We start from the raw sequence: 18297 nt of genomic DNA, 5'->3' as shown, positions 1-18297 counted from the left end.
ACCTCATTTAATTCATCTGATTCAGGAAAAACTACGGGTAGTTTTTTCACACCCCACATAATACCCTTTTTTGTGGTACTTGTAGTATCAGAAATGTTCAAAACCTCCATCATTGCCGTGATCATGTAACGTCTGGCCCTACTGGAAAATACGTTTGTTTCCTCACCGTCGACACTGGAGTCAGTGTCCGTGTCTGGGTCTGTGTCGACCATCTGAGGTAACGGGCGCTTTAGAGCCCCCGACGGTGTTTGAGACGCCTGTACAGGTAATAACCGATTTGCCGGCTGTCTCATGTCGTCAGTCTTTTGTAAAGTGCTGACGCTATCACGTAATTCCTTCCATAAGACCATCCAGTCAGGTGTCGACTCCCTAGGGGGTGACATCACTATTACAGGCAATTGCTCCGCCTCCATACCATTTTCCTCCTCATACATGTCGACACAACGTACCGACACACAGCACACACACAGGGAATGCTCTGATAGAGGACAGGACCCCACTAGCCCTTTGGGGAGACAGAGGGAGAGTTTGCCAGCACACACCAGAGCGCTATATTATATATATATATATATATATATATATATATATATACATACAGGGATAACCTTATATAAGTGTTTTTCCCTTATATAGCTGCTGTATTGATTTATCTGCCAAATTAGTACCCCCCCTCTCTTGTTTTACCCTGTTTCTGTAGTGCAGGACTGCAGGGGAGAGTCAGGGAGCTTCCCTTCAACGGAGCTGTGAGGGAAAATGGCGCCAGTGTGCTGAGGAGATAGGCTCCGCCCCCTTCTCGGCGGCCTTTCTCCCGCTTTTTTAAGGAAAAACTGGCAGGGGTTAAATGCATCCATATAGCCCAGGAGCTATATGTAAAAAGGAGGAAAGAGAAAAGCAATTCCAGACGCGCTGTCACAGCTGCCAGCAAGGGATTGTCAGTCCCAATACAAAGGTTTTAGCAACAAATTATACTGAAGCTGGCGCTGGCTGTCTTTCCAATACTACAATGATTAAACAACTATGGATGATGAAAAAAACATTTGTATTTATTAGCTAAGCACTAATTAGTGAATAAAAACATGAATAAAATAAACATTCACACATTCATATGAAGTTAGGGCATATGAGGAGCTGAAAAGATTTTAAATGTGCTGCTGATAAGTGTCCACTTAGGATCCCGGACTGGAACGCTGAACCAAAAGTTCCCTGGGGAAATAAGTTGAAATACAGCTGGTTTTACCCGTGTACCGGAGGCTTCCAAATGCTTTTTAGAAAACAGCAGGCAAGCTGTATCACTTGTGTCCAAGCTGGGTCTCTCCGATTGGTGCTGTAAGGTGTGTGTCCCACAGGGAATGATTCCAAGGCAGATGTTCCAAGGTATAATTAGCATGAGTCCATATCTGGATCCTGTTATGATGTGGAGTACTGATAATGAGCAGCTTCTTCACACTTAACGCGTTTCCCTAGGCACGGTCACCTAGCTTCATCAGAAGCTAGGTGACCGTGCCTAGGGAAACGCGTTAAGTGTGAAGAAGCTGCTCATTATCAGTACTCCACATCATAACAGGATCCAGATATGGACTCATGCTAATTATACCTTGGAACATCTGCCTTGGAATCATTCCCTGTGGGACACACACCTTACAGCACCAATCGGAGAGACCCAGCTTGGACACAAGTGATACAGCTTGCCTGCTGTTTTCTAAAAAGCATTTGGAAGCCTCCGGTACACGGGTAAAACCAGCTGTATTTCAACTTATTTCCCCAGGGAACTTTTGGTTCAGCGTTCCAGTCCGGGATCCTAAGTGGACACTTATCAGCAGCACATTTAAAATCTTTTCAGCTCCTCATATGCCCTAACTTCATATGAATGTGTGAATGTTTATTTTATTCATGTTTTTATTCACTAATTAGTGCTTAGCTAATAAATACAAATGTTTTTTTCATCATCCATAGTTGTTTAATCATTGTAGTATTGGAAAGACAGCCAGCGCCAGCTTCAGTATAATTAGGAGCTATATGTGATGTATTTTTTTGCCATCTAAGGTATTTTTATTGCGTCTCAGGGCGCCCCCCCCCCCCCCAGCGCCCTGCACCCTCAGTGACCGGAGTGTGAAGTGTGCTGAGAGCAATGGCGCACAGCTGCGGTGCTGTGCGCTACCTTATTGAAGACAGGACGTCTTCTGCCGCCGATTTTCCGGACCTCTTCTGGCTCTGTAAGGGGGACGGCGGCGCGGCTCTGGGACCCATCCATGGCTGGGCCTGTGATCGTCCCTCTGGAGCTAATGTCCAGTAGCCTAAGAAGCCCAATCCACTCTGCACGCAGGTGAGTTCGCTTCTTCTCCCCTTAGTCCCTCGATGCAGTGAGCCTGTTGCCAGCAGGACTCACTGAAAATAAAAAAACCTAATTTAAACTTTTACTCTAAGCAGCTCAGGAGAGCCACCTAGATTGCACCCTTCTCGTTCAGGCACAAAAATCTAACTGAGGCTTGGAGGAGGGTCATAGGGGGAGGAGCCAGTGCACACCAGCTAGTCCTAAAGCTTTTACTTTTGTGCCCAGTCTCCTGCGGAGCCGCTATTCCCCATGGCCCTTTCGGAGTTCCCAGCATCCACTAGGACGTCAAAGAGAAATCTAGATAAGCTATATCTACAGCTTTACTTTCTCTTTCATCCACTAGGGGACACTGGAGTCATATACAGTAGGGGTGTGAAGCTTGCAATCGGAGGTGTGGCACAATCTAAAATTAGCATTGTCTGCACAGCCGGCTCCTCCCCCTTCACATCCCTCCTCCCTCAGTTTGGAAAATTGTGCCAAGGAGGTAACAGGCACTGAAGGGAGCTCTTGCTCCCATGAAGAATTATTTCTTTTATTTATTTATTTATTTATTTTTTTTTACTAGCCCAATCCCTCCTAACCAAAAGGAGGGTGCAGGTTTCAGATGACAGAATGGTAAATGCCCGATCCCACCTAAATGAAAGGGAGGTGCAGGCTTTACCAGATGAAAAGGCTGCTTCCCCCTAATAAAAGGGTGACAGGGTCCAGGAGTGGAGACAATGATTCCTGCTGAAGGAGTCTGCATCTCCTTACCAGCAACTGTGAGTATGAGGGTTTTTAAAATAGAGAGCCCCACAAGGTTAGTGTAGCATACTTATTCACCCTCCCCTCTAGCTCCCCATGCGATCCTGGAGCGGTTGTGGCTCAGCACACATTACATACCACACTCAGGAGAGGCGCCGCTACGGAAGGGGTGAGAGAAGTCCTGTAGCGTGTGTCGTCCGGGATAAATGAAGCGCCGCTGCGGGTCTGAGGAGGACCAGTTGGGGAGACTAGAAAGGCGCAGCTACGGGACTTGGTGAAAGGTCCCGTAGCGTGAGTTACCGGGGGAGACCGTGGCACCGCTACAGGACTTGGTAAGCGGTCCCGTAGCGTGCATCGCATTTGAAGAGAGCCGCGAGGAAGTCCTGGAGTGGCGCAGCTACGGGACTTAGTGAGACGGCCCCGTAGCGTGCGCGCACAACATAGAGGCTGCGGTGTCCCGCGTGGCTGAGGAGAGCCTTCAGCTGCGCGTTCCAGAAAGTGCTGTAGCTCAGGAGCTCCCGACCACCCAGGTTTGAGTCCCCACTCACCTCAAATGAATTTAGAAGTTAATGTTCACGGGACTCTGCGTTAACATAAGGGGTAGGCGCTTAGCAGACATCAGCACGCATCCCCATATTGGTTTTAAAAATAGAGTTTATTGTAGTGAGACATGCTGGACAGTATTTAGACTCATGAGGTGACATGAATTTATCAGTGTCGGCCATTTTAATTATTCCTTCCTGGCGCCATTTACGGGGAAGGGTAGCCCTCCCCTCTTGTATAGCAATCATATGAGAAAAAAGTTTCAGGTGTAGCAATAGCTCCCTCTGCTGGTGGAAACATATATTCAGTAATGTGAGATCTCCTGAACAAAATAAATTTACCATACCATTTATATTTTCAAAGGACTTCTATTCTAAAGATCCTGACGAAAATACAAGGAAGCAAGCGGATCCCAACTCTCCCATCGTAGCTGAATTACAGTGGAGGTTTGGGGGTTGTATGTCGGCTGGTGTTTCATTTTCTTTATTTCTTTATTTTTTATAAATATAATTTTGGCCTATTCTGGTTTCTATATAAAAGAGAAGAACCGTGTTCCCAGCCTGATCCGATAACTTTGCTTCCGTCATTTCGAACAGCCTTTCTCTTCCTAGTTTAAAGGGTGAAAGCGCCACGTAATACCCTGGTAGGGAGTTTCAATGACAGGTCTAAAGTAGACCTCCAAAAGAGACCTGTTTTGTTTGTACGAACTGTACCGAAGCACACGGGTTGGCCAACTCCTGTTTAGAAAGGAAGTTCCACCTGGGAGCAGTGCTCGGTCTCCATCAACTTGTACATAGAATCTCCAATGAGATGCCAGAATCCCGCACACAACAATTTAATGCTGCGGGATTCTCCAAGACGATTAAAAAGATTTCTCATCAGGTTAACGCCTCCAGCACAAGCAGGTAACAATGTGCAAGGCGGTTAAAAGGCCTATTCCTGTTGTAACGGGAAGAGGATGAGGCTTTTCTCATTAATACACAAGGGTGAGTTGTTTACACTAGACGCCGATTGTCCACAAAGGACGCGGCAATCTCAGGTCTTGATTTAAATCACAACAAGCTACCTAAAACTTTAAGGTATAATAAGAGACAGAGCCAGTAGCTTCGGATGGTTCGAAGCCCAAGAGCGCGTTCCGCAGCATTTCCCATTCCCAAATTCCTCCAGTCTTTAATGGAGGAGTCCGGGAACCAACCTGACAACCGTGTTCAATTTCCAAACAGGGTTTTTAGTAACTGATCCCACTACCTAAGGGTATAATGGATAAGTGGGAGATTCCGCCGGTAGTGGATTTTTCCCAGGAAGGTTGTCAAGGAAAACAATCTTTCCGTTATCGAAGTAGAAAGGTCACCACCTTTAAAGCCAATTTTTGTAGCATATGCAGCACAGAGACCTACGGGTGTCTGCGCTTTGGGTTAACAAGGCCATGGGAGCATGGTCTGGAAAGAAATTACTCAACTGGCGGGACACAATTGAAATTCAGCTTCATACTTGTGTCAAGCCTATAGACATTCCTCATCTCTACATCAGCCATATCGGCTAGAAACTGACACCAGGGGGCGGTAGAATCCATACCCCTTGAGGAGGTGAGGTTTTTCTGTCCAGTGTTAGCCAGGAGGATTTTGCAAGCTACAGCGTCTACTGGTCTGACTACACCTTACACATAACCACTCCACAGTTTAGAAGAGGTACTTGAGGACCAGCTAGTAATTCCTTTGGCTCTCAGTCCTTACAAGCCCCAGGAGGTGGTTTCGGTACACAGGTACGTGGGGGCAGAGATAGAGACCACTCACAGGCAGCAGCCAGAAAAGCGGGATGGACCTGCTGCTAGAGATTATAAACGCTACTGCCACCAATTGGAACTTAGCTACGTTCGGGGGTCCTTGTTCCGGTGGCCGCCCCTCAGAGAGGAACGGTTTTTTTATTCCAATTCTTTTGTCATGCAAAAAAGTGGTACGGACAGGCAGGCAAAGACTCGATTTAACCGTTTTAAACCGATCTCTGTCTTCTAATTCAAGCTGGAATCAATCCAGTTGGTTATTGCACATGCATATGTGCTTATTCCAAGATGGGCTCTTCAACAGACTTACTTGAGGTTCGCACTGCGGATGGATCGCTACCATTTCAGGGCCTTGCCGTTCGGTCTATCACGGTTCTTTACGAAGATCATGGCATTCATGGTTGCAGAATCGGGACTGTTGAGAGTCAGGATTAGTCCTTATCTAGACGACCTGCTCATCAAGGCATCCTCTCGGGACCAGTTGGTCAAAGATGTTCAAACGTCCCATCCATTTCTCACTCCACATGGGGGGGATGGTGAATTTCCAGAGATCCAACCTCATGCCAATTCAATGGATTCAGTTCCTCAGTCTCCTCTTGGACATGGTACTATTGAAAGTATTCCTACCAAGGAACTAGGTCCTGGACCTACAGAGATTAGTGGCTTAGGTACCAAGGTCACAAAAGGTTTCTCTACACCTCTGTGTGGAATTTCTTGGGAAGTTGGTGGCATCTTTCGAAGATCCCCAGTTAAGGCAGATTTCATTCCCGACCATTACTGATGTACCTTATTGCTCAGGGGGCAGGGTCACACTGGCTTCTACACAAAGAATCAGACTTCCACCACGCATACGCACCTCATTAATTTGGTGGGTGTTGCACAGGAATCTCGCAGCAGGCTAGAGATTCGGGATTGAAGGGATCCTGCAACAGAGCAGTTTACAGGGCCCTTTTTCGTAGCCAAAGGCCCAGTCATGGGTCAACACAAAGATGCAGTCGGACAATGTCACGACGACGGCAGACGTAATCAGTCCTGGAGAAGCGGGATGCCGGTAAAGGAAGCCACGAAAGATTTTGTTGTGGGCAGAAAGGCGAAACGTCGTCCGCTCGGCAGGGTTCATTCCAGGTGTGGAGAACTGGGATGCGGATTATTTCAGTCGCCAGGTCGTTCAGTGGTACCTCCATCCACGGAATTTCGACTTGGTGGTGAGATGGGACCCAATGGCGTCTCGACTGTACCATCAGCTGCCCAGATAGATGTCCAGGACAAGTGATCCAGCAGCTGAAGGAGTGGACGCATTAACACAGGGCTCTGAATACCAAAAATAAAAAAAATAAAAAGTTGGGTTGGCACGACAGCGAGCGTCGGTGATTCTAATCGCACCAGATTGGTCCCGCAGGAGTTAGTACTCGGACCTGCGTGGGTTCCTAACGGAACATCCTTGAAGGTCTACTCTGAGGGGACCTGCTATCTCAGGGACCGTTCCAACTCCCAGGAACAAGCTGTGGTTCCCGGCAAGGCTATTGAAACCCGGATTTTAAGGAACAGACGTATACCACGGTCGCCCATTCCTACAGTGATTGCCGCTGGGTAGCCGGTAACAGCCATGTACTGCTACAGGATTTGGAAGAGGTACATGGCTTGGTGTCAAGAACGTGAGTGAAATTCGAAGCACTTCCACTTATCCAGACTTCTACACTTCCTTCAGGCCGGTCTTGATTTAGGACTGTGGCTGGGCTCTCTGCAGTTATAATTTCGGTCTCTCCGCCCAATTTCAACAGCGATTAGCATCCTTTCAGAAGTCAAACCTTTTTACAGGGGGTTCTGCGGATAGCAGACCCTTTTTCTCTCTCCTCCTACACCATGGGACTTACATTTGGTGTTGGAGTTTTTTACATCACCTACTTTTGAACCGCTAGCAAAAACAGTCTTGAAATATCTTTCTTGGTAGGTCACGTTTTTGCTTGCCTTGGCTTCGGCCAGGAGGGTTTTTTTTATGTTGCGTGGCTTGGTGTAAGAGCCCCATTTGGACTTTTCAGGAGTATGGAGCAGAACTCAGTACAGGAGCAGAACACCTACCTAAGGTTGTTTCGGGGTTTCACGTAAACCAGCCCATTGTGGTCCCATCCTTCCGGGGTCTTGCAGACGGGGACGTGTTCTTGCATGTTGTCCGAGCTTTACGGGTATACGTACAGGTTACATCATCCTTTGGAAGGTCAGTTCATTCGTTTGGTCTTCATGAGGGGCCTAAGAAGGGTTGGCCAGCATCTCAGCGGTCTTTGTCTCAATGGATTGGACTTGCCATTTGGCAAGCTTATATTTCCTGTGGGAAACAGGTTCGGGTTCAGAGGGGTGCTACTACCACCCGATTGGTGGATGCCTCGTGGGCGGTGGCCAGAGGTGCTTCCACTGTTCAACTATGCGGAGCGGTCTTCAGCCCACGCGTTCGTGTGCTTTTGCAAGTTTGATACCTTTAAGTCCGGCGACTATGTTTGGACGTTTGGTTTTGCAGACAACCGACAGCACTCCCTCCCTGGGGGTTAACTTTGGGACGTCCCCTACTGTATATGACTCCAGTGTCCCCTAGTGGATGAAAGAGAAAAGAGTATTTTGGTACTTACCGATAAATCCATTTCTCTGAATCCTCTAGGGGATACTGGAAGCCCGCCTCGGTGCTGTCGGCCTGCTGGGTTCACGCTTCCTATTCAAAGGACTCTTGTGGCTCACATAGGTAATCCCTGGACTTTGACGAACAGGGTCATAGGATCAAATCACATTGTGGCTCTGTGCCTCATGTGGATTTTGCAAATTTTCTACAAACAGCGTTAGTTTTTCAGTTAAGAGTTCTTGGGTGCTCTTTGATAGGATGTACGGTTCGGTTCCTCGCCAGGAGCTCTACTATCATGTCCTATTCTCTCAGTCATATTTTCCAAACTGAGGGAGGAGGGATGTGAAGGGGGAGGAGCCGGCTGTGCAGACAATGCTAATTTTAGATTGTGCCACACCTCCGGTTGCAAGCTTCACACCCCTACTGTATATGACTCCAGTGTCCCCTAGAGCACAGGTTCTCAAACTCGGTCCTCAGGACCCCACACAGTGCATGTTTTGCAGGTAACCCAGCAGGTGCACAGGTGTTTTAATTACTCACTGACACAATTTAAAAGGTTCACAAGAGGAGCTAATTATTTCACTTAGATTTCTGTGAGGAGACCTGCAAAACATGCACCGTGTGGGGTCCTGAGGACCGAGTTTGAGAACCTGTGCCCTAGAGGATTCAGAGAAATGGATTTATCGGTAAGTACCAAAATCCTCTTTTTATCTCTTACTTTGGGTCTCAGTCAAAAAAAATAAAAATCAGTAAGGTTTGACATGTTCTCTCCCCAGTGAATCCATGCAGTTTAGGATCCTGTAAATTGCTGGATTTAAGATAATCTACAACTTTCTTTTAAGAGTGTTTCCATCAATTTTCCCCACTACTGATTTAAGACTCACTGGTCGGTAGTTGCTTACCTCTTCCTTGCTTCCCCTTTTGTGCAGTGGCACTAAGTTCGCTTTTTTTTCTTCTAGTCCTCTGGAATTAATCCTGTAGCTAGTGACTGGTTTAATAATTCTGTTAATGGTGCTACCAGCACACCTTTAAGCTCTTTTAGTATCCTTGGATGTATCTCATTTGGTCTCATTGATTTATTCACCTTTGAGAGTTCTGTTAGGACCTACTCCTCTGGAAACGTACTTTAATTTTTCTGAATATCCCTGCAACTCAACTGTGGCACCTTCCACTCTTTTAGGGAATACTGAGCAAAAATTAAGATGATCTGCTATTACATTGTCTCCCTCACCAAGACTCCCAAGTCTATGTATTTAGTCTTCTAATGCCACCTTTTGTTGGTCTCCTTTCACTTATATACCAAAGTAGGTTTTGCCTCCTTTACCCACCGACTAAGCCATTTTCTTCTCAGCTTGTGCCTTTGCACATCTGATAACCTTCTTCTGTCGAAGATCTTTGTTGTCACTATTTTGAGTCTGCTTATATTTCCTAAAAGCCATCTTTTTTTGCTTTCACAATACAGGTTGAGTATCCCTTATACAAAATGCTTGGGACCAGAAGTATTTTGGCTATCGGATTTTTCCGTATTTTGGAATAATTGCATATCATAATGAGATCATGGCGATGGGACCCAAGTCTAAGCACAGAATAGATTAATGTTTCATATACACCTTATACACACAGCCTGAAGGTCATTTAATACAATATTTTTTTAATAACTGTATTAAATAAAGTTTGTGTACATTGAGCCATCAGAAAACAAAGGTTTCACTTTTTCACTCACTCAAAAAATTCCGTATTTCGGAATATATGGATATGGGATACTCAACCTGTACTTGCTACTTCTTTTGCAAACCAGAGGCTTCCTTTACCTTGTGTTTTTCCCAACACTTTTGATACAAAGGTCTATTGCCTTTCATATTGCACTTTAATGTTTCCCATCTCTCCTGCACTCCTTCCAAGTTTCTCTACTCTGCCAAAGAATCACTTACACATTTTCCCATACCTACAAAATCAGCTTTCCTACAATCTAACACTGTTGTTTTTGTATGGGATGAGTCAGTCTGTCTTGATGCTGTACCATACTGCTTGTTGATCCCAGGTTTTTCCACACACTTTCACTTCAGATATTCTGTCTCCTTATGCAAGTATTAACTCTAATATTAAGTCTTTCCGAGTTGGCTCCCTCACCAATTGGTGGAGGGATAGTCATTGAAAGGAATACTAAAATGTCCCTACTTCAAGTGTAACTAGCAGACACCTCCCAGTTTACATCAGGAAGATTAAAGTCTACCATGATTACCTCACCTTTTAATGCCATTTTAGTGATGCCCTGCAATAGGTTCTTGTCCAGTTCCTCTTCCTGACCTGGTGGCCTACCATCACCACAATAAGATAAACAAAACAAAAAAAACCCTGTTTCTATGGTCACTCAAAGAGAGTTCGTTTTTCTTCAATATTTGTATTAAGGTAGTATTTATGCTTTTCCATATATTGCAACCCCTAATCCAATTCTTCCCATTCTGTCCTTCCTAAATAAAGTATATCCCAGTACAGCGGTGTCCCAGTTATGATTTTCATTGCCCAATGACTAATAGCCACTGTATCTAGATCATCCCTTGTCATTATTGCAATTAGTTCTGAGTTCATCTTGCTGCCTATGTTTATTTGGTTTTGATCTGAATTTTCTTCTGTTGCTGTGGATATGCTTCCTATTCTCTTTGCCTGCAGAAAAAAAATCTCAAATACCTCTGGCTTTGGGGGGGGGGGGGAAGCTTATTGCTTTCTTCTTATTTGGTTCACTACCCCCTTTGCTAGTTTAAATAAGAATTTACTTACCGATAATTCTATTTCTCGTAGTCTGTAGTGGATGCTGGGGACTCCGTCAGGACCATGGGGATTAGCGGCTCCGCAGGAGACAGGGCACAAAAGTAAAAGCTTTAGGATCAGGTGGTGTGCACTGGCTCCTCCCCCTATGACCCTCCTCCAAGCCTCAGTTAGGATACTGTGCCCGGACGAGCGTACACAATAAGGAAGGATTTTGAATCCCGGGTAAGACTCATACCAGCCACACCAATCACACTGTACAACCTGTGATCTGAACCCAGTTAACAGCATGATAACAGAGGAGCCTCTGAAAAGATGGCTCACCACAATAATAACCCGATTTTTGTAACAATAACTATGTACAAGTATTGCAGACAATCCGCACTTGGGATGGGCGCCCAGCATCCACTACGGACTACGAGAAATAGAATTATCGGTAAGTAAATTCTTATTTTCTCTGACGTCCTAAGTGGATGCTGGGGACTCCGTCAGGACCATGGGGATTATACCAAAGCTCCCAAACGGGCGGGAAAGTGCGGATGACTCTGCAGCACCGAATGAGAGAACTCCAGGTCCTCCTCAGTCAGGGTGTGCCCCTGACCAAGTATCCGCTCGGCAAAGTTGTAAAGCCGAGACCCCTCGGGCAGCCGCCCAAGATGAGCCCACCTTCCTTGTGGAATGGGCATTTACATATTTTGGCTGTGGCAGGCCTGCCACAGAATGTGCAAGCTGAATTGTACTACACATCCAACTAGCAATCGTCTGCTTAGAAGCAAGAGCACCCAGTTTGTTGGGTGCATACAGGATAACAGCAAGTCAGTTCTCCTGACTCCAGCCGTCCTGGAAACTATATTTTCAGGGCCCTGACAACATCTAGCAACTTGGAGTCCTCCAAGTCCCTAGTAGCCGCAGGTACCACAATAAGCTGGTTCGGGTGAAACACTGACACCACCTTAGGGAGAAACTGGGGATGAGTCCGCAGCTCTGCCCTGTCCGAATGGACAATCAGATATGGGCTTTTTTGAGACAAACGCCGCCAATTCTGACACTCGCCTGGCCGAGGCCAGGGCCAACAGCATGGTCACTTTCCCTGTGAGATATTTCAAATCCACAGATTTGAGCGGTTTAAACCAATGTGATTTTAGGAATCCCAGAACTACGTTGAGATCCCAGTGCCACTAGAGGCACAAAAAGGGGGTTGTATATGCAGTACTCCCTTGACAAACTTCTGGACTTCAGGAACTGAAGCCAATTCTTTCTGGAAGAAAATCGACAGGGCCGAAATTTGAACCTTAATGGACCCCAATTTGAGGCCCATAGACACTCCTGTTTGCAGGAAATGCAGGAAACGACCGAGTTGAATTTTCTTCATGGGGCCTTCCTGGCCTCACACCACGCAACATATTTTCACCACATGTGGTGATAATGTTGTGCGGTCACCTCCTTCCTGGCTTTGACCAGGGTAGGAATGACCTCTTCCGGAATGCCTTTTTCCCTTAGGATCCGGCGTTCAACCGCCATGCCGTCAAACGCAGCCGCGGTAAGTCTTGGAACAGACATGGTACTTGCTGAAGCAAGTCCCTTCTTAGCGGCAGAGGCCATGAGTCCTCTGTGAGCATCTCTTGAAGTTCCAGGTACCAAGTCCTTCTTGGCCAATCCGGAGCCACGAGTATAGTTCTTACTCATCTACGTCTTAAAATTCTCAATACCTTGGGTATGAGAAGCAGAGGAGGGAAGACATACACCGACTGGTACACCCACGGTGTTACCAGAACGTCCACAGCTATTGCCTGAGGGTCTTTTGACCTGGCGCAATACTTGTCCAGTTTTTTGTTCAGGCGGGACGCCATCATGTCCACCTTTGGTCTTTTCCAACGGTTCACAATCATGTGGAAGACTTCCCGATGAAGTCCCCACTCTCCCGGGTGGAGGTTGTGCCTGCTGAGGAAGTCTGCTTCCCAGTTGTCCACTCCCAGAATGAACACTGCTGACAGTGCTATCACATGATTTTCCGCCCAGCGAAAAATCCTTGCAGTTTCTGCCATTGCCCTCCTGCTTCTTGTGCCGCCCTGTCTGTTTACGTGGGCGACTGCCGTGATGTTGTCCCACTGGATCAATACCGGCTGACCTTGAAGCAGAGGTCTTGCGAAGCTTAGAGCATTGTAAATTGCCCTTAGCTCCAGTATATTTATGTGGAGAAAAATCTCTAGACTTGATCACACTCCCTGGAAATTTTTTCCCTGTGTGACTGCTCCCCAGCCTCTCAGGCTGGCCTCCGTGGTCACCAGCATCCAATCCTGAATGCCGAATCTGCGGCCCTCTAGAAGATGAGCACTCTGTAACCACCACAGGAGAGACACCCTTGTCCTTGGAGATAGGGTTATCCGCTGATGCATCTGAAAATGCGATCCGGACCATTTGTCCAGCAGATCCCACTGAAAAGTTCTTGCGTGGAATCTGCCGAATGGAATCGCTTCGTAATAAGCCACCATTTTTCCCAGGACTCATGTGCAATGATGCACTGACACTTTTCCTGGTTTTAGGAGGTTCCTGACTAGCTCGGATAACTCCCTGGCTTTCTCCTCCGGGAGAAACACCTTTTTCTGGACTGTGTCCAGAACCATCCCTAGGAACAGCAGACGTGTCGTCGGAAACGGCTGCGATTTTGGATATTTAGAATCCACCCGTGCTGTCGTAGAACTACTTGAGATAGTGCTACTCCGACTTCCAACTGTTCACTGGACCTTGCCCTTATCAGGAGATCGTCCAAGTAAGGGATAATTAAGACGCCTTTTCTTCGAAGAAGAATCATTTCGGCCATTACTTTGGTAAAGACCCGGGGTGCCGTGGACAATCCAAACGGCAGCGTCTGAAACTGATAGTGACAGTTCCGTACCACGAACCTGAGGTACCCTTGGTGAGAAGGGCAATTTGGGACATGGAGGTAAGCATCCTTGATGTCCAGGGACACCATATAGTCCCCTTCTTCCTGGTTCGCTATCACTGCTCTGAGTGACTCCATCTTGATTTGAACCTTTGTATGTAAGTGTTCAAAGATTTCTCATTTAGAATAGGTCACACCGAGCCGTCTGGCTTCAGTACCACAATATAGTGTGGAATAATACCCCTTTCCTTGTTGTAGGAGGGGTACTTTGATTATCACCTGCTGGGAATACAGCTTGTGAATTGTTTCCAATACTGCCTCCCTGTCGGAGGAAGACGTTGGTAAAGCAGACATCAGGAGCCTGCGAGGGGGAGACGTCTCGAATTTCCAGTCTGTACCCCTGGGATACTACTTGTAGGATCCAGGGGTCCACTTGCGAGTGAGCCCACTACGCGCTGAAACTCTTGAGACGACCCCCCACCGCACTTGAGTCCGCTTGTACGGCCCCAGCGTCATGCTGAGGACTTGGCAGAAGCTGTGGAGGGCTTCTGTTCCTGGGAATGGGCTGCCTGCTGCAGTCTTCTTCCCTTTCCTCTATCCCTGGGCAGATATGACTGGCCTTTTGCCCGCTTGCCCTTATGGGGACGAAAGGACTGAGGCTGAAAAGACGGTGTCTTTTTCTGCTGAGATGTGATTTGGGGTAAAAAAGGTGGATTTTCCAGCTGTTGCCGAGGCCACCAGGTCCGATGGACCGACCCCAAATAACTCCTCCCCTTTATACGGCAATACTTCCATGTGCCGTTTGGAATCTGCATCACCTGACCACTGTCGTGTCCATAAACATCTTCTGGCAGATATGGACATCGCACTTACTCTTGATGCCAGAGTGCAAATATCCCTCTGTGCATCTCGCATATATAGAAATGCATCCTTTAAATGCTCTATAGTCAATAAAATACTGTCCCTGTCAAGGGTATCAATATTTTCAGTCAGGGAATCCGACCAAGCCACCCCAGCGCTGCACATCCAGGCTGAGGCGATCGCTGGTCGCAGTATAACACCAGTATGTGTGTATATACCTTTTTAGGATATTTTCCAGCCTCTCAGCTGGCTCCTTGAGGGCGGCCCTATCTGGAGACGGTACCGCTACTTGTTTTGATAAGCGTGTGAGCGCCTTATCCACCCTAAAGGGTGTTTCCCAACGCGCCCTAACTTCTGGCGGGAAAGGGTATACCGCCAATAATTTTCTATCGGGGGAAACCCACGCATCATCACACACTTCATTTAATTTATCTGATTCAGGAAAAACTACAGGTAGTTTTTTTCACACCCCACATAATACCCTTCTTGTGGTACTTGTAGTATCAGAAATATGTAACACCTCCTTCATTGCCCTTAACATGTAACGTGTGGCCCTAAAGGAAAATACGTTTGTGTCGACACTGGAGTCAGTGTCCGTGTCTGTGTCGACCGACTGAGGTAAATGAGCGTTTTACAGCCCCTGACGGTGTTTGAGACGCCTGGACAGGTACTAATTTGTTTGCCGGCCGTCTCATGTCGTCAACCGACCTTGCAGCGTGTTGACATTATCACGTAATTCCTTAAATAAGCCATCCATTCCGGTGTCGACTCCCTAGAGAGTGACATCACCATTTCAGGCAATTGCTCCGCCTCCTCACCAACATCGTCCTCATACATGTCGACACACACGTACCGACACAGCACACACACAGGGAATGCTCTGATAGAGGACAGGACCCCACTAGCCCTTTGGGGAGACAGAGGGAGAGTTTGCCAGCACACATCAAAAACGCTATAATTATACAGGGACAACCTTTATGTAAGTGTTTTTCCCTTATAGCATTTTAATATATATAGTCCTATCGCCAAATAAGTGCCCCCCCTCTCTGTTTTAACCCTGTTTCTGTAGTGCAGTGCAGGGGAGAGCCTGGGAGCCTTCCCACCAGCATTTCTGTGAGGGAAAATGGCGCTGTGTGCTGGAGAATAGGCCCCGCCCCCTTTTCGGCGGGCTTCTTCTCCCGTTTTTCTGAGACCTGGCAGGGGTTAAATACATCCATATAGCCCCCAGGGGCTATATGTGATGTATTTTTAGCCAGAATAAGGTACTATCATTGCTGCCCAGGGCACCCCCCCCAGCGCCCTGCACCCTCAGTGACCGCTGCTATGAAGTGTGCTGACAACAATGGCGCACAGCTGCAGTGCTGTGCGCTACCTTATGAAGACTGAAGAGTCTTCTGCCGCCGTTTCTGGACCTCTTCACTTTTCGGCATCTGCAAGGGGGGTCAGCGGCGCGGCTCCGGGACGAACCCCAGGGTGAGACCTGTGTTCCGACTCCCTCTGGAGCTAATGGTGTCCAGTAGCCTAAGAAGCCAATCCATCCTGCACGCAGGTGAGTTCACTTCTCTCCCCTAAGTCCCTCGTAGCAGTGAGCCTGTTGCCAGCAGGACTCACTGAAAATAAAAAACCTAAGAAACTTTTACTCTAAGCAGCTCTTTAGGAGAGCCACCTAGATTGCACCCTTCTCGGCCGGGCACAAAAATCTAACTGAGGCTTGGAGGAGGGTCATAGGGGGAGGAGCCAGTGCACACCACCTGATCCTAAAGCTTTTACTTTTGTGCCCTGTCTCCTGCGGAGCCGCTAATCCCCATGGTCCTGACGGAGTCCCCAGCATCCACTTAGGACGTCAGAGAAAATAGTTTTTACTGAAGCATCCAAACTGATCAGTTAGCAATATCTTTTAAATTGAAGATCGGTGCAGACCATCTCTTTTGTATAGCTCCTATCTTGCCAGATTGTGTGACTATGGCCTATAAATCCAGATCTCTCATCATTGCACCAGGTCTTTAGCCAAACATTAAAGTTTCTGATGCGAAGAGTTCCCTTTCACTGGGATAGGCTGAAGGGCTGGGAATAAACAGATTCTGCCTACCACAGAGTATGACAACTACTGGTATGAGTTGTCTAACCCAAGTTGCTTTGTCACTCAGGATGTAAGCCCAGGTACAAAGTACAGTTTCTCAAAGCCAAATTAGTGATGCCAAATTATAATACATAGTGGACTCCTGCCAACAGAACCCCTAACAAGGATGATAAACTGTACCCCTAGCCATGGTGGCTACAGACAAAGGAGAAACAGATGGGTCTCACTGCTCATAGATTGGTGGATGGCTAAACAATAATTAAGCCTTCAAATGAGGTTTGCAAGTAAAATTAAGGCTTTTTTTTTTTTTTTTTAAACCGACTACTCCATTGGAGATTAATTTCTAGCAAGCACGTTCCTGGAACTAACCACTGCAAGGATTTAGATGAGCACACATTTGGTTCCAAACCTAGCTTAAAGTGGTTAATTAGCAGGCTTTTTTTTATACTCTGTGTACAAACAAAGGAGTCTTACCAGCAGGAGGCTGTCCATAGGTAGCAGCATATGCAGATTGGCCATATGTGGCAGTGGTTTGTGCCTGTGTGTAACTGGAATCACTAGGCTGTCCGTAAGTGCCATAACTCTGTCCGTAGCTTGCCTGTGAAGTTAGTCAGCACAAGCCAAGAAATGTTATGTTCTAGTCAAAACAAAAATGTTATACAAAAATAATAGGATTTTGATAACCTACCAGTAAATCCTTTTCTCCTAGTCCATAGAGGATGCTGGGGACGACATCAAGACCATGGGGTATAGATGGGATCCGCAGGAGACATGGGCACTCTAAAGACTTTTCATTGGATGTGAACTGGCTCCTCCCTCTATGCCCCTCCTCCAGACCTCAGTTGTAGGAACTGTGCCCAGGGAGACTGACATTTCGAGGAAAGGAATTACTTAACTAGTGGTGAGATATCTACCAACTCACACCCTCAACCATGCCGCACACATGGCATTCAACATAACACACGCCAACAGGCATGAATCAATTGCAGCAACATGCTGAAAACAAGATAACAACTTGTGTAACTAATAACTAAACTGCAGGTAAAGTACGCACTGGGACGGGCGCCCAGCATCCTCTACGGACTAGGAGAAAAGGATTTACCGGTAGGTTATCAAAATCCTATTTTCTCATAAGTCCTAGAGGATGCTGGGGACGACATCAAGACCATGGGGTCTATACCAAAGCTCCAGTACGGGCGGGAGAGTGCGGATGACCCTGCAGCACCAATTGACCAAACTTTAGGTCCTCATCGGCCAAGGTGTCAAACTTGTAGAACATAGCAAATGTGTTTGACCCTGACCAAGTAGCTGCTCGGCAAAGTTGTAATGCCGAGACCCCCCGGGCAGCCGCCCAGGATGAGCCCACCTTCCTAGTGGAGTGGGCCTTTACAGACACCGGCAATCCAGCCGTAGTATGAGCTTGCTGAATCGTATTTCTAATCCAACGTGCAATAGTCTGCTTGGAAGCAGTTCAGCCAATCTTGTTGTGATCATAAAGGACAAACAGAGCCTCTGTTTTCCGTATACGAGCCGTTCTAGCAACATAGATTTTCAAAGCTCTAACCACAACTAGAGACTTTGAATCCGTGAATGTGTCAGTAACTACTGGCACCACAATAGGCTGGTTTATTTGAAAAGCAGAAAACCACCTTTGGAAGAAAATGTTGGGGAGTTTGCAACTCTGCCCTATCTTCATGGA

The 18297-nt window shown here is 46.9% G+C and overlaps 1 protein-coding gene across 4 annotated transcripts in view; it reads right to left on the bottom strand.

Moving 5' to 3' along the window:
* Nucleotides 1–18297, bottom strand: part of EWSR1 (EWS RNA binding protein 1) — a 150442-nt gene that overhangs the window by 117807 nt on the left and 14338 nt on the right. For all 4 annotated transcript variants that reach the window (XM_063913331.1, XM_063913332.1, XM_063913333.1 and 1 more), the window contains exon 4: nucleotides 17073–17196. In XM_063913331.1, the coding sequence (XP_063769401.1) occupies nucleotides 17073–17196 (124 nt within the window). The remainder of the gene's footprint in view (nucleotides 1–17072; nucleotides 17197–18297) is intronic.

The sequence above is a fragment of the Pseudophryne corroboree genome, chromosome 1 (assembly GCF_028390025.1).
Source record: "Pseudophryne corroboree isolate aPseCor3 chromosome 1, aPseCor3.hap2, whole genome shotgun sequence".
Lineage (NCBI taxonomy): Eukaryota > Metazoa > Chordata > Amphibia > Anura > Myobatrachidae > Pseudophryne > Pseudophryne corroboree.
The sequence above is the reverse complement of the archived record's forward strand: the minus strand, read 5'-3'. Positions and strand labels throughout refer to the sequence as shown.